The sequence below is a fragment of the Drosophila kikkawai genome, chromosome 3R, assembly GCF_030179895.1.
Source record: "Drosophila kikkawai strain 14028-0561.14 chromosome 3R, DkikHiC1v2, whole genome shotgun sequence".
Lineage (NCBI taxonomy): Eukaryota > Metazoa > Arthropoda > Insecta > Diptera > Drosophilidae > Drosophila > Drosophila kikkawai.
In genome coordinates this window covers 20054206-20069222 of record NC_091731.1, presented here as the reverse complement: position 1 = coordinate 20069222, position 15017 = coordinate 20054206, and the positions used below count along the sequence as shown (strand labels likewise).

Here is a 15017-nt window from a genome sequence, read left to right as displayed (position 1 = left end):
GAACTTGAAACTTCGATATAATATCGGTGTTGTGTTATTGACGTTTTTCCAGCTCTAGCAAGTCGCTGTTTTCAACGATTTAATACATAATATTTAAATTAAAAGTCATTGGAAAACCCCCTAGCTGTGATAGCAACAAGTATCCCGAGCAAGTGTAGTGCAGCAAAAAGCAATAATCTCCTTGTGTACACCCACGGTCACGGCGCACAGGCAAGGCACCCACACCCACACAGGCACACAAACGAAAGTTGCAGAGACAACAATTCCAAAAAGCCCCGAAAACCAGAGTTATTCCTCTGCCTAATTGAAAGCCCTACAAACCCCGAAGATGCCACCAAAGGAGCGCAACATAGCCGTCATGGGCTACCGATCTGTGGGTGAGTTTTGCGACAAAATCAAAGCCAATACACACATACAGTACGTACCATACCTCACCCACTCCGTCGGTCAGTCAGCAGCTTGCGTTGTTGTTGCTGCTGGCGCTTATAATTGCGTAGTATTTTGACAACAGCAACAACAACGAATTCTGCGAACTGCGAACAATCTCGTGTAATAATAACAACTGCGCCTTCATCTTCACCTGCAGGCAAATCGTCGCTCAGCATACAGTTCGTGGAAGGGCAGTTTGTCGACTCCTATGACCCCACCATCGAGAACAGTGAGTACAGCCTCTGAGCAAGTGCTGCTCTGGCCGGGATTTCCCAGAAACAAACTGCGACCCAATTACTGGCAGATTCGATTGTAAGCTTCCTGCATTTTTCGTTCACAGCATTTAGCACACACACAAAGGTCAACTCGCAGGAGTACACGGTGAAGCTCATCGACACGGCCGGCCAGGACGAGTACAGCATATTCCCGGTGCAATACAGCATGGATTTCCACGGCTACGTGCTGGTCTACTCGATAACCAGCCAAAAATCCTTTGAAGTGGTCAAGATTATATACGAGAAGCTACTGGATGTGATGGGCAAGAAATAGTGCGTCTCACAAGACGTCTTAATTGAAGGTTTTGCTCACTTTGATCCTCTTCCCCTGCAGTGTACCTGTGGTGCTGGTGGGCAACAAAACCGACTTGCACCAGGAGCGCACCGTTTCGACAGACGAGGGCAAGAAGTTGGCCGAGTCGTGGCGAGCAGCGTTTCTCGAAACTTCCGCCAAACAAAACGAGGCAAGTCCTTGCTGCTCAATTACAAATATGAGTCATTTAATACCCCGTGTTTCCTAACGCTCGCAGTCTGTGGGTGATATTTTCCAGCAGCTACTGATTCTGATCGAGAACGAGAACGGGAGCCCCCAGGAGAAGAGCAGCTGCGTTATATCGTAAGGCTGGTAGTAGTGGAAACTTCGGCACTAGGAACAGTTGGGATTGTGGCGGATCGCGATGGCAATACGAAAATCGATTATCTCTTATCTACACAGTTGGGCCCAGCGTTCGTCGACGGGGCAGGCCATGCCCCATGTGCGCAGCAGGAAAATCTACAAAACCTAATAGCTTTAAGTCCACATACAGAAAATAACCAACATCAACTGATTTAGATGCGCCCGCAATGGCTGCCCAGCAGGTTTTGTGGTTCGCTCTTAGCGCTACACAACAGGTTTAAGTTAGTACACTTTTTCACAATAACATTTCAGTTACAAAGTTCATACAGATTCTAATATTTTGTTTATAGTTTCAATTTAAATATAATTTTTCCAAGTAATTTATATCTGGCTTGTTGTTCTTGAAAGCAGGAGCAAGAGGGGGTATTCGAATAATCGATAAGGTTATATTTTCGGGGAGTTTGAGGATTAATCAATCAATTTTCGACTGTTAATACAAATGGGAACGGCTGAATCATGGATTTCTATAATGTCGAATGAAGTAAAAAAAACCCTACATTTTTTTAAGCTTTCTTGAATTGTAATAATTTGCAGCTATGCAATATTACCATAGAGCAGCGGTTGAGCCGCACATTGACGATCGTCCGGCCAATGACCAGTGGTTGGCGGAGAGAGAAGCGGAGAAGCCACCTGCTTGCTCCACATCAATGCCAGATATGCTTTAGGAGCAACCATGATAAAATCTGCCAGGGCGAGCACGCCTGCGCCTTGGATCACGGCGTTGAAGAGCTCTTCTTCCGTTAGGTGCTCCATATATATAGCCCGATTTCTGCAGATTGGCAAAACTTCACGTCTTCACTCTTCTGACACGATCAAGGCAGTGTTGTGAAGGGCAAATTCGGCAAATTTCACTAAAAAATCTAGGATGGTAACCGATGATTCCCCGGAAATTCGCGATTTCGACCCATATCGGTATAATTCGCGGTCAGCCATAGATAGCTGATTTTTCAAAAATGCGCGCTGAAAAAACCGCCGCTCGGCGAGGCTGCCAACTTGCCGGCAGAAACGGCTCTAAAACTGTTTGTTAAAACAGAGTTTTTGGGAGAACTGCTTTTTTACTTACGGTGTTGCCACCTCGGTCGGATCAGCTGTCGAATCCCACCATGAAAAGCGGACTTTCACCACAAGGCGGATTCCAATTGGAGTCTACGCGTTAAAAGTTTTTCGATTTTCAAACAGTGAACTTGTACGGTGCGTGTAAATTGAATTCGTTCATCTGCCAAATCGCGTGAGATTTTGTTCAACAGCCACCTTAACGGTAATTGTTGATGGAGAGCAAAATTAATTTGTGAATGTGTTGTGCCCAATGTGCATGGGAAAAGCGAGTGGATTTTCCTCTATTTTCTGTATTGCAATTGTGTTTTCTAGCCCTCTGTGTATGTGCCTCTGTGTGTGTGCCTGTATACTTGTGCGCAATGCGTGGGTATTTTCTACAGTTTCTCGTTCTATTTTCAAATTTTATTGGTCCCACACATTAGTATACATAATGCCATTATGTTTCGGCCGTTAAATTGAAATTTCTCCAGCGCCGCGTTAAGACAACATTGCGAGAGTTCCAACTGAATGCATTCCCATTACCCCCGCCCGGCCCAATATGTACAGACGAGTGTCCGAGTGTGTGCACACATCGGCACAACTGCATCTATCAATCCGCTAATCAGGTGCAATGAACACATCTCATCTCCGACTGCCGATGGGTGGGTACGTGTACGTGGACCGGTACAGGTACGGCCGCCGGGCGGAGGCTTTTCTTTTTGCTGCCTTTTCAGGCTCGCAGCCTTTTTATCGATTTAATAACAAACGGAGCGGGGAGTGGGAGAGTGGGGGTTTCAAGGTGGAGCCGGGGAGTCGTTGTACTCTGGGAAACCGGCACCGCATAGCTGCGACGTCTGGGGAGATGATGTTCCCCTTCGGGGGAATTGATTTTATTATTGACGTACTTGTCCGTGCCTATGTACAATCTTATACATTGCTCTTGGGTGTTAGCGTTCGGGGTCAGGATTTGTTTTAAAGTTCATCAAACTGACTCGCGATAAGTGCGACAAGTTAGTCAATAGTGGCACCGGCCCCAAGTGGTCCACAAGCCACGCACATGCCACCCAGCTCGACCATCTGCTTGCAGGATGAGCCAGTCCCACGGCAGATAAGATAGGTCGAGATTATACAGCCTGGTTGGTGCTCCTAAACTAATAAAATCTGCTGTCAAGGAGGGACAATTTTTTAAACAGATTATTTTTGGGCTGATAAAGGTATGAGGAATATTTTTAAGGAAAAAAATTTATTAAATTAGTTGAGAAGAGTTTAACATCTTTAGACTTTTTTTTTTTAATTTCGTAAACATAACATCGATATATATAAATATTTTTAGCAAGGGTTACTTTCTATCATTAATTATAAACACTATCATTATCAGTCTGATAAAAATATTGTTTTTACATTTTCGCTCGCTGATAAGAAATCAGATAATAAAAAAGCGATACCTTAAATAGTATCTGAAATGACTACATTACCAATAACATTAGTTAAATTAGTCTATAAAATATTAAACTATGCAAGGCATGCAATGTAAAATAGATAACTTGTTGGCCTAGGACTCCACTTAAATTGATTAATTACACTGACAACTCACAAACTAACCCACATTTTTTATACTGTCAAAATTAATCGCTTATCTCGCATAAAGTGAAATATGTGCAGCCATTACTGGCCATAGGCCTGGCCTAGGAGTCATGTCAAGTGCTTAATTGGTCCAGTCGGTGTGAGTAACTGATGCAAAAATACACAAATATTTAAAAAAGCAGCCGACAAATGCCTAACAAAGAGTGGAACGGACAAAAACTTGTATGCCCAAAGAGAGCACACCAGCGACCCACAAAATTCAGACACAACAGAGAGAATGAGCTTTGCACATTTTCCCCTACATTAATGCGGCTGCATTAATTGCATTATGTACCTACAAACCCACTTATGTGTATACTCTTGATGTCTATATACCATAGTATATATGTACCTACACATGCTAACAGATAATCTAGTTCATTGCATCCAACACATGCACTCGGTAGCAGCGGGCCTCTGTTTATTTCGGAAGTTCCGTCGCCAAAAGGGGAAAGTGCTCGCTTAATCCAATATATGCGTCCGCGTCCACCTACAGAAAATGGGAGAAACACCATTAATACAATGCCAGGCGGTGGCCCCAGTGTAAATTGAATGAATGAAATGTAGCCATCTTCAAACACGTCATGCACCCCAATAATCATCACCATAACAAAGTAGGCATTCGCACAGTTGCGGTGAAAACTGTAGCATTTTTTAATGTTTATTCTAAGTTACTGTCAATTAATCAATTAAAAAGAACAGGTACTATAGAAGTTAAAGGTTAAAGTTAAAGATTACAAATAACTGGGTCTGAATTTGCCGACTTTTACTATTATCTTTTAAACATTTGCCATATTTGGTTAATTTCAATATAAATTTGCATACAATTTAGGAGAACTTTCTAGCTAATTAGAAGTTTTAAAACTGGTCCAAGAAAGTATATTTAGGCAGGCTTGAATCTCTATACCAGTACACTTAAAAGAAAAACTGTCATAAGAAATAAAAACTTGAAAATATCTAGCAATTATGAAATAAAGGCGCCAAAATCTATCTTTCTATCTTTCAGCTTTTAGAACCTCATGGATACAAATTCATTCTAATAACTTTAAAACTGACTGACTCCCTTGGCTTTGCTAATAATAATTCATACATTTTAATAAACCTTTTTTACAACGTCGAAAGTGTCTGTCCATAATCTTGAGAGTTATTTTAAAAACAATTTTTGCAGAAAGATTTTATGGAAAAGTAGACAATGTACACATGTCAGTTTAATAACCGAATGTTAAAAGTTCCGAAAACAAGTCAAACTTGTCGGACAACGGTTTGCCGCCATATGGAAGTCAAATGGCATTTCTGCAATAGTAACGATTGCATAAATAATCCAATCCAGTTTTTTTATCAGTAGCTACTATATTAAATATAATACTTAATTATAACCGAATTTATTAACATTAATATGCACCAATATTAAAGTGAAAAAAATTAATATTACTAGAATATATTATAGGTAGAAAGTAAGAAATTCGAAAAGTCTTGAAGAAATATCTTTGCAGCACTGCAGTACTCATACGCCCCGTGGAATTACCTGCTTGCAATGGCAACGACAGAATAAATCACCTTAGCCCATATTTCGTGCTAGTGGCTCTGTCCCACTGGCCGCAGCTGTATGGGGGGGCATCGTATATTCATAGACCCATAACAAATACTTCCTGCACCAAACTCCCTACTCTCTTTTGGTCGGTCTGCTGTGCTCGTGTGGCACACTTTGAACTTCTTGGCTTGGGCTTGGGGCCATCGTCAATGCCATTCTCAAGTCACCATCCGTCCGAAGTACATCACAGCAACACTCGCCACTAAATAGGCAGTACTTGAGGGGGCACCACCACAACCGGGTAGGCCATATAGCACTTGAGCAACAAAGGTTAATGGCCGCTGGCCCGGTTGGCTGCGTTGTACTGGGCCACAACTGCAGCGCTAACGGAGGCGGAGACGGGACGTCGGAAGAGAGGAGGAGATGGCCCTTGTAATGGCTTAGGCGCAACATTAAAATTCTGCCTGGCACATTATGCAGTTACTATATTGTGTCGCGTTTGGTTGTCTGGCGGCGGAACAAAACGCTTGACGAGTGGAGAAACCAATCTGCTGAAAAGGCAAACGAGCTGCGATGACATTTGCGTTGCTGTTGCACTGTGGGTCGCAGCCTCGTCATCAGTATCATCGTAATCAGTGGAAAGTCGGGGTCATAATACCTATCGATTTGCCTCTTGCATACACTAAAAAGAAAGGTTTTCATATTGAAGTATTCTTAGACAGAAGTCTAGACTAAGAAATAATAATTATGATAATGATAGCCGAGGTTAACCTCCTTTTTGCTTAAAATTATTATAGCATAAAATAGTTATATTAACTATTTTTTGAAGTTTTTATTAAAATATAAAAGAATATTTTAGTTCTTAATTGTAACAAGCGCTCAAGAAAATTATTTATTACTTCTATTTAAAATTTTTTAATCATAATTGTGCTGTTTTCCAATATTTTCCCAGAACGGACAACAGGGATGTACAAAGATATATCCCAGGTCCTATAAAGCTCCTCAGGTGATTATTTTTCTGAGTTCATAGGGTTAGGTTCAGTTTGCACAGTTTTTAATGTACGGCACGTGTCTGGAGCCTGTCCTGAAGCGATGCCTCTGTTGCGGATGACTCATAAGCCACCACAAAAGGCCCAACAACCCCATTTGAATGAATGAATGTACGCTCGCGTGTTTGTGTTTGTGTCTGTGGGAAATGGGGAAATCCTCCCCAGTCTAGCTTTTCGTTCACTCACAGCACTCACTCATTAAATTGCAGACTCTCGCCATGTCGACTAGCCCGAAACCGGTTAAGAAGGTGCCGATTCACTTGCAGAGCGCCGCAAATCGTGTCTACATTAAGAATGGTAAGCTTATCATCCGGACCATACATACCCGACATAACAAATGTATTGCTTTTTATTTTAGGCGAGATCGTCAACCATGATAAATCGTTCAAGGCGGACGTTTACATCGAGGACGGAATTATCAAGTATGTGCCATGATTTTGGGATTAAAAACCCCTCTTATTACTGTTTTCCTGCTTCAAATACAAGCCACATTCAATTATTTTAAATTCTACTTAAGTTTGATTTATATTTGAAACCATACCAGACATTTGCTATTCCTTTAATAAATATTTACAAAAATATATCAAGATAAATAGGAAGTTTATTGATATACTTTAACCATCCCTAGGTTTGTGGGACCCGCTTCTGAAATCACAATACCAGGAGGAGTACGGACCATCGATGCCAGCGGGCTCATGATCATTCCCGGCGGCATTGATCCCCACACGCACATGCAGCTGCCTTTTGGCGGAGCTGTTGCCGTGGATGACTTTTATCATGGAACCAAGGCCGCCGTGGCCGGTGGCACCACCATGATAAGTAAGCATTATGGGCGGTAATCCATCCTCAAAGACCAGAGACTTACAACTGTCATTCTTTCAGTCGATTTCGTTCTGCCCAACAAACATGAGTCGATGATCGAAGCCTACGACAAGTGGCGCAGCTGGGCCGATCCCAAGGTGAGAAATTTATCCTCTTGAATTGTTAATTGAATTTTGGATAACTTTACATTAATTATATATAATCTTATTTATTTTCAAGGTATGTTGCGACTACGGCTTGCATGTGGGAATCACCTGGTGGTCCAAGTCGGTCTCCGAGGAGATTGGTATTCTGTGCAAGGAGCTTGGAGTCAACTCCTTCAAAACATTCATGGCCTACAAGGGTCTGTACCAGGTAAGCACTATTTTGCTATGGTTCGACACCTTATAATCCGAATTTAATTATATTTAACAGCTCAACGATTCAGACCTTTTAGATGTCTTTGAGCGCATTCGACACCTAAACGGCGTCGCTATGGTAAGTCAAATATCTAAATTAATAACAAGTAGTATCAGTATCAGTAGTATCTTTTAATATATAAATATATAAAGTTCAACAACAACTGATAAGCGTCGATGACGAAATAGTCTTCACATAAATTTACGCAATAAACCCACTCAAGAAGCTTTTTATACCCTTGCAGGGTATTATAATTTCAGTCAGAAGTTTGCAACGCAGTGAAGGGGACCTTTCCGACCCTATAAAGTATATATATTCTTGATCAGCATCAACAGCCGAGTCGATCTAGCCATGTCCGTCTGTCCGTCTGTCCATCTGTCCGTCTGTCCGTCTGTCCGTCTGTCCGTCTGTCTGTTTCTACGCAAACTAGTCCCTCAGTTTTAAAGCTATCTGAATGAAACTTTGTATAGGGTCTTCTATATACTCTCACTGCTTTATATGTCGGAACGGGCCGGATCGGACGACTATATCATATAGCTCCCATACAAATGTTCGATAAATTTTTAGAAAAAAAATTATAACTTAGCTGTTTTTCAACATTTTTGCACCATTTTTTAGATATGGCCATTTTATATTATCCGAAAAGTGCTTGTCAAACTGTAAAAGTTGAATCTCACTTGGACCAGTGCTTATCAAACTGTAATCTGAACTTCCGCCTAAAAGATGCCACGTTTTTAATAGAAAACCCCAAAAGTATGCTTTAATTTTTTAATAATGCTAATGAGCATCACAGATGCAAGTGAGCAAAATTTTTCATTCAATTTGGCCGCTTTCCAGACTGGGGTAACAGGCGAACAGAAACCAGCAGCAAGCAACTGAAAACTGGTATAAACTGTTATAAAAACTTTTGGGCAAATATAATAATTGGTATAAACTGTTATATTTCATTTTATGCATTTATACCTATTTGTTGCCGACAACAACAGCTTGATGGCAACAACAACCCCTTTACAACAACATCCCTGCAGCAGTCCATACAAATTTCTGAAATTTTCCATGCAAATTGCCCGTTTCCCAAATTGGGATAACAGGCGAACAGAAACCAGCAGCAAGCAACTGAAAACTGGTATAAACTGTTATAAAAAGTCCAAGTTTCGAACCATTGATCTTGGAGTAAGCGAAGACTCAAACCAGATGTGACCATATTGTACATTTTTTGGCTAAAATGTTGCTTAAATGCACCTGGGCACACTGAATCTGACTTTGCATCAGTGATGCTCATCTATCTATTTTGTCCCAATAAAGAAATATAGCTAGATGGGCATCTCTGCTATTACGCCTGATATATTGCCTCCCAATATTGCAAAATAGCTACATGAGCATCACTGATGCAAAGTCTGATTTTATAGCCTCCCAATATTGCAATATAGCCAGATGAGCATCACTGCCATTAAGCCCGATTTTATAGCCTCCCAATATTGCAATATAGCTAGATGAGCATCACTGATGCAGATGAGCATCACTGATGGAAGTGAGCATCACTGATGGAAGTGAGCATCACTGATGGAAGTGAGCATCACTGATGGAAGTGAGCAAAATTTTTCATTCAATTTGGCCGCTTTCCAGACTGGGGTAACAGGCGAACAGAAACCAGCAGCAAGCAACTGAAAACTGGTATAAACTGTTATAAAAACTTTTGGGCAAATATAATAATTGGTATAAACTGTTATATTTCATTTTATGCATTTATACCTATTTGTTGCCGACAACAACAGCTTGATGGCAACAACAACCCCTTTACAACAACATCCCTGCAGCAGTCCATACAAATTTCTGAAATTTTCCATGCAAATTGCCCGTTTCCCAAATTGGGATAACAGGCGAACAGAAACCAGCAGCAAGCAACTGAAAACTGGTATAAACTGTTATAAAAAGTCCAAGTTTCGAACCATTGATCTTGGAGTAAGCGAAGACTCAAACCAGATGTGACCATATTGTACATTTTTTGGCTAAAATGTTGCTTAAATGCACCTGGGCACACTGAATCTGACTTTGCATCAGTGATGCTCATCTATCTATTTTGTCCCAATAAAGAAATATAGCTAGATGGGCATCTCTGCTATTACGCCTGATATATTGCCTCCCAATATTGCAAAATAGCTACATGAGCATCACTGATGCAAAGTCTGATTTTATAGCCTCCCAATATTGCAATATAGCCAGATGAGCATCACTGCCATTAAGCCCGATTTTATAGCCTCCCAATATTGCAATATAGCTAGATGAGCATCACTGATGCAGATGAGCATCACTGATGGAAGTGAGCATCACTGATGGAAGTGAGCATCACTGATGGAAGTGAGCATCACTGATGGAAGTGAGCATCACTGATGGAGATGAGCTTCACTGATGCAAGTGAGCATCACTGATGGAGATGAGCTTCACTGATGCAAGTGAGCAAATTTTTTCATTCGATTTGGCCGCTTTCCAAACTGGGGTAACAGGCGAACAGAAACCAGCAGCAAGCAACTGAAAACTGGTATAAACTGTTATAAAAACATTTGGGCAAAAATAATAATTGGTATAAACTGTTATATTTCATTTTATGCATTTATACCTATTTGTTGCCGACAACAACAGCTTGATGGCAACAACAACCCCTTTACAACAACATCCCAGCAGCAGTCCATACAAATTTCTGAAATTTTCCATGCAAATTGCCCGTTTCCCAAACTGGGGTAACAGGCGAACAGAAACCAGCAGCAAGCAACTGAAAACTGGTATAAACTGTTATAAAAAGTCCAAGTTTCAAACCATTTCGGAGCCGGCGGAAGTAAGCGGAGACTCAAACCTTTTGAATCCAAATTTAGTTGTTATTTTACAACTGCACCTGGGCACACTGAAACTGATCGTCTTTAAATTCAAATTAGACAGTTAAATTCAAATTCAAATTTGGCAGTTAAAATATTTAAAAAAATTTTTTAAATTCTAAAAAAATTTTAAAAATCTAAAAAAAAAGTTAAAATATTAGAAAAAAATTTTAAATCTAATTTGAGACATGAGCTTCTGGTATTTTATCAGAATTTTGGTATAAATTTTATGAAAATCGGACGACTATATCTTATAGCTGCCATAGGAACGATAGGGAAAGTAATAGACAAAATTATAACTCCGTTGTTTTTCAATGTATTTTCATTTACTTTGAGACATGAGCTTATTTCAGAATTTTGGTAACAATATTATGAAAATCGGACAACTATATCATATAGCTGCCATAGAAGCGATCCGTAGATGTGGAGAAAATGTAAAGCTGGGAATGTATAACTGTAACTGTCAAACTGTAAACATAATAAGTATAGGTAAAATGTTATGAAACTCTGTTTAGTGTCTGTTTTCGGCATTATAATTTATGATATAAATATGAAAACCAATCTGCAAGGGTATACAAACTTCGGCTTGCCGAAGTTAGCTTCCTTTCTTGTTTTAGTGATATTGTTACTTAGTAATCCGACTTCATCCACAGGTCCATGCCGAGAATGGCGACATCATTGCCAAGAACACCCAGCGCCTGCTGGCCGAGGGCATTAATGGTCCAGAGGGTCACGAGCTGTCCCGGCCCGAGGAAGTCGAGGCAGAGGCCGTACACCGCGCCTGCGTTCTGGCCCACCAGGTAAGACCACTCCCAAGTGCCGGTGACTAGCCGGCGTCAGAGGAGAGTTGAGAGCGTGAGTGGTGGATGTGGATGTCGGTAGCGGGCCAGCTGAAAAAAGGCTGTGCTGTAATTATCCTTTATTTATATGTTACACCTTTTGATTTCTTATTATTTCCATTGTGTATGATGCACCCTTGTACATATTATATATGCGGTATGCGGCACTCGATATAACCCCTCGATATAATCGAATATCCCGACTCCCGGCTACCAGGCCGCTTGTCCACTGTATGTGGTCCACGTGATGAGCAAGTCGGCGGGAATTGAGCTGGCCAGGGCCCGCCAACGGTACCGGGGTCGTTATATTATGGGCGAGACCCTGGCCGCGGCGCTGGGCACGGATGCGACCTGCTGCCAGCACCTGGGCTTCGATCATGAGGCGGCGCATGTGCTCAGCCCGCCCCTGCGGCCCGACAAGACGACGCCCGAGTTCTTGATGAAGCTGCTGGCGAAGTAAGTGCTGATCGGGCTAAGGACGGGGACCGTAAATAACAGAAACACCAAGGAAGATAGTCCTATCAACTGATAGCTATAAAAATACAAAACCACTACAAAGATTTTCCAAAGGTTCATTAAAACAAAAATGTATAACAGAAATTATTCGAAAAATTAGAAGATGAACTAAGTTTGTGAGATTTAAAACATATTTGTTACATTTCAAGACCAAAAGGATTCTATTTTTTAAAATAATATAAAATTAGAGATTTATTGTTTCTAGAATCTACAATGTAGATTCTAATATATCCACTCCTTTAAATTTCCTCCATAAGCTTTTTTATAAATTTATTTAAGTTTGGATGAAATATTTAGCAAATTATTTTTGTTAGTTTACGGGTACACACATAATGATTACGGTCTCTGCTCCTGGGTTTAATGTACTATATATGTTGATGATGGCTAATCTGCATACTAACCGGGCTGTGCTTATGCCTGCTTGTATCATATCCACTAACCAATTAACCACTGACTGCGTTCTGGGTCCACCTAACACACTAATCCAATCTGATGACGTTTCCATGTTTGCCCATGCTTCCACTCACACGCTCACCCATCGCCCAGATGAAGACGCCGCTCTTCGTGTCCGGCCTGACCAGCAAATCATCCGCCGAGCTTGTGGGTCGCGCCCGTCGCAGCGGCTACTGTGTCTTTGGCGAGACGCTGGCCAGCTCCCTGGGTCGCTCCATGAGCGGTGTTCCCAAGGGAGATCGCATTTACTGCATCACCAGTCCGCCGATCCGCGAGTCCGCAGAGACACCCAGACAGCTGATGAAGTCCCTGGCGTAGTAAGTATCATCAGTCGCTCATACATATATGTGTCAGGATAAAAATGTACTATATAGTGGGTCACAACTGAAGTCCGAACCCTTTTGGGATTGTTGTTGAAAATATAAAGAACAGACAAATATATTATAGCTATTCGGTAAGATTCAAGTTCCGGGTTCTAGAAGTAAGTACCCGAGCATCAGACATGATCGTTGCACTTTCCACCCTGCGGTGATTGTTCGTTTTGTTTCAATTTTGTTTAACTGACCAACTCAAGGATCCACTCCACATTCCCAATATTGATCCCATATTATATTACCTTCTGCTCACAGCGACGATCTGCAGCTGACAGGCAGCGACAACTGCACCTTTAACAAGGAGCACAAGGCACTGGGAAAGGGAGACTTCACCAAGATCCCGAACGGAGTTAACGGCGTGGAAGATAGGATGTCCCTGGTATGGGAGAAGGGTGTCCATGCCGGCCTTCTCGATCCCTGTCGCTTCGTGGCCGTAACGAGCACGAATGCGGCCAAGATCTTCAATATTTATCCCCAGAAGGGACGCATTGGTAAGTCCTTTAGTGATATGAAGAGCACAAGGCATTGATTTTATTCCTCTTCCCTTAGCTGTTGGCTCGGATGCTGATATCGTGATCTGGAATCCGAATGCCACCCGCACCATTTCCAAGGATACGCACCACCACGCCTGTGACTTCAACATCTTCGAGGGCATGACCGTCCACGGCATCTGCGAGTACGTTCTGGTGCGTGGACGGATTTGTGCCGAGCGAGGAAACGTGCGCGTGGCAGAGGGCTTTGGACGCTTTATACCGACTCCCGTTCGTCCGCCGTTTGTCTACGACATCATCGAGGGCAAGGTGCAGTCGCAGCCGGAGGAGCAGCATGAGGAGAAGCAGAATGGCAATGTGGCGAAGCGGTTTGCCGAGCTGGACATTCAAATCCCAGTGCAGGAGCCCATCAGCGCCATGCTGGCCGGCAACCTGGCCATGCCGGCCGAGGGATCACTGTGTAGCACGCCCTCGGTGCGTGGACGCGTCGATGGAAAGCGTGATTTGCAGGAGTCGTCGTTCTCCATAAGCGGTAAGATATTAATGATTTTTTTATACGATACATTTTATAAAGAATACGTCAACTTCAATTTGACAGAGGAACTGGACCGATCTGGCGTTCGTGCGTGCATCAAAGTAAAAAACCCACCTGGCGGCAAGTCTTCCGGATTCTGGTAGAGATCGTAATAGCAACGTCGCATCATAGTGTGTGCGGATGTGGTGTGGAATCGCACAATCTCCGACGACAGTGTAAGCCAAAGTCTGCGCTCATACGACAACTAAACTGGCATTTAATATAGAGAACCCCGAAACAAAATCGTAATCTAACCAAATTTCAAAATAAGTACATATACATATAGCCTCAAGACCTATTGAGAAGGAATCGTGCAACCTGCTTTGATTGTTTGCCTCTTGTTGATCAATCTTTTGTTAAGCTTCACAATTTGGAGAGCCCAATTGCAGGTTACATCGTCGATGGCCTGAATTGCGGACTACCGAAAATCAAACAAAGTGCTTATTAAGGATATTTTTTGTTAAACACGTATTCACGTTTATTTTTAAATACTTTGTTTATTTACAAGGAGATTTAGCACAATTTGTTTGTACCCCTGAAAGCTGAAATAGGCAATGCAAGCAAAATCAAAAGGCTCGAAGGGATAACTCAGTTGAATAATATTACACTACTTCACTATAACCCGCTTTTGAAATGGAGTACATTTACTTGATAACTTGATTTGTCCCTAAGGCCTATCATGCCACATTGGGAGCAAATATTCGCGACTCATCTCTGAGGATTAGACGTCTTCAACTAGACTCTGTAATCATTTTTTCGATGAAAAATTATAAATGTGCAAAACTATTTATTATATACACATACTTTATATACATTTAACAAATGCAACAAAAGCAGAACACAAAGATCCAACTAATAAACTTTACCAAAAAAATATTAAAATGTTTATTCTTAAATTGCAAGGTCATGGAGAAATGTCTGGATTATTATGGGAAACTTGAAAGCAGTCCAGTTAGAATATGTACTTAATACTGGGATCTGATTAGGATTATACGAATCTAAACAAAACAGACGTATTAAAGAGACTTAGGAAATCTCTAAATTTTTGTAGTCATTACAAT

At 41.6% G+C, this 15017-nt stretch overlaps 2 protein-coding genes across 5 annotated transcripts; both read left to right on the top strand.

The window, feature by feature from the left end:
* The first annotated feature begins 59 nt into the window (after nt 1-59).
* On the top strand, nt 60-1704 carry Rheb (Ras homolog enriched in brain). The gene is made up of 5 exons (XM_017168025.2): nt 60-377; nt 587-658; nt 770-977; nt 1039-1168; nt 1235-1704. Exons 1-5 carry the CDS (start codon nt 329-331, stop codon nt 1322-1324), a joined length of 549 nt encoding a protein of 182 aa, XP_017023514.1. The 5' UTR covers nt 60-328; the 3' UTR covers nt 1325-1704.
* An 810-nt stretch (nt 1705-2514) lies between these two features.
* On the top strand, nt 2515-14838 carry CRMP (Collapsin Response Mediator Protein). Of its 4 annotated transcripts, none has more exons than XM_017168175.3 (12): nt 2515-2638; nt 6828-6915; nt 6977-7040; nt 7247-7437; nt 7501-7577; nt 7660-7794; nt 7855-7917; nt 11363-11509; nt 12611-12834; nt 13147-13382; nt 13441-13914; nt 13981-14838. In XM_017168175.3, the coding sequence occupies exons 2-12, from the start codon at nt 6837-6839 to the stop codon at nt 14058-14060; spliced, it is 1770 nt and encodes a 589-aa protein (XP_017023664.1). In that variant the 5' UTR covers nt 2515-2638; nt 6828-6836; the 3' UTR covers nt 14061-14838. The 4 variants fall into 4 exon arrangements, with proteins under 4 accessions (XP_017023664.1, XP_017023663.1, XP_017023666.1 ...); XM_017168174.3 differs by lacking the exon at nt 12611-12834 and adding an exon at nt 11766-12004; XM_017168177.3 differs by lacking the exons at nt 13147-13382; nt 13441-13914; nt 13981-14838 and adding an exon at nt 11766-12004 and having other exon boundaries at nt 12611-12726.
* Nucleotides 14839-15017: the final 179 nt, after the last annotated feature.

Bases quoted from the DNA above. Each gene is read 5' to 3' on its own strand.
- CRMP (XM_017168174.3), top strand. From the start codon at position 6,837: ATGTCGACTAGCCCGAAACCGGTTAAGAAGGTGCCGATTCACTTGCAG. The intron at 7,795-7,854 runs GTAAGCACTATT...TATATTTAACAG, and splicing joins CCTACAAGGGTCTGTACCAG to CTCAACGATTCAGACCTTTT. The intron at 12,005-13,146 runs GTAAGTGCTGAT...TTCTGCTCACAG, and splicing joins TTGATGAAGCTGCTGGCGAA to CGACGATCTGCAGCTGACAG.
- Rheb (XM_017168025.2), top strand. From the start codon at position 329: ATGCCACCAAAGGAGCGCAACATAGCCGTCATGGGCTACCGATCTGTG. The intron at 978-1,038 runs GTGCGTCTCACA...CTTCCCCTGCAG, and splicing joins GATGTGATGGGCAAGAAATA to TGTACCTGTGGTGCTGGTGG. The intron at 1,169-1,234 runs GCAAGTCCTTGC...TAACGCTCGCAG, and splicing joins CTTCCGCCAAACAAAACGAG to TCTGTGGGTGATATTTTCCA.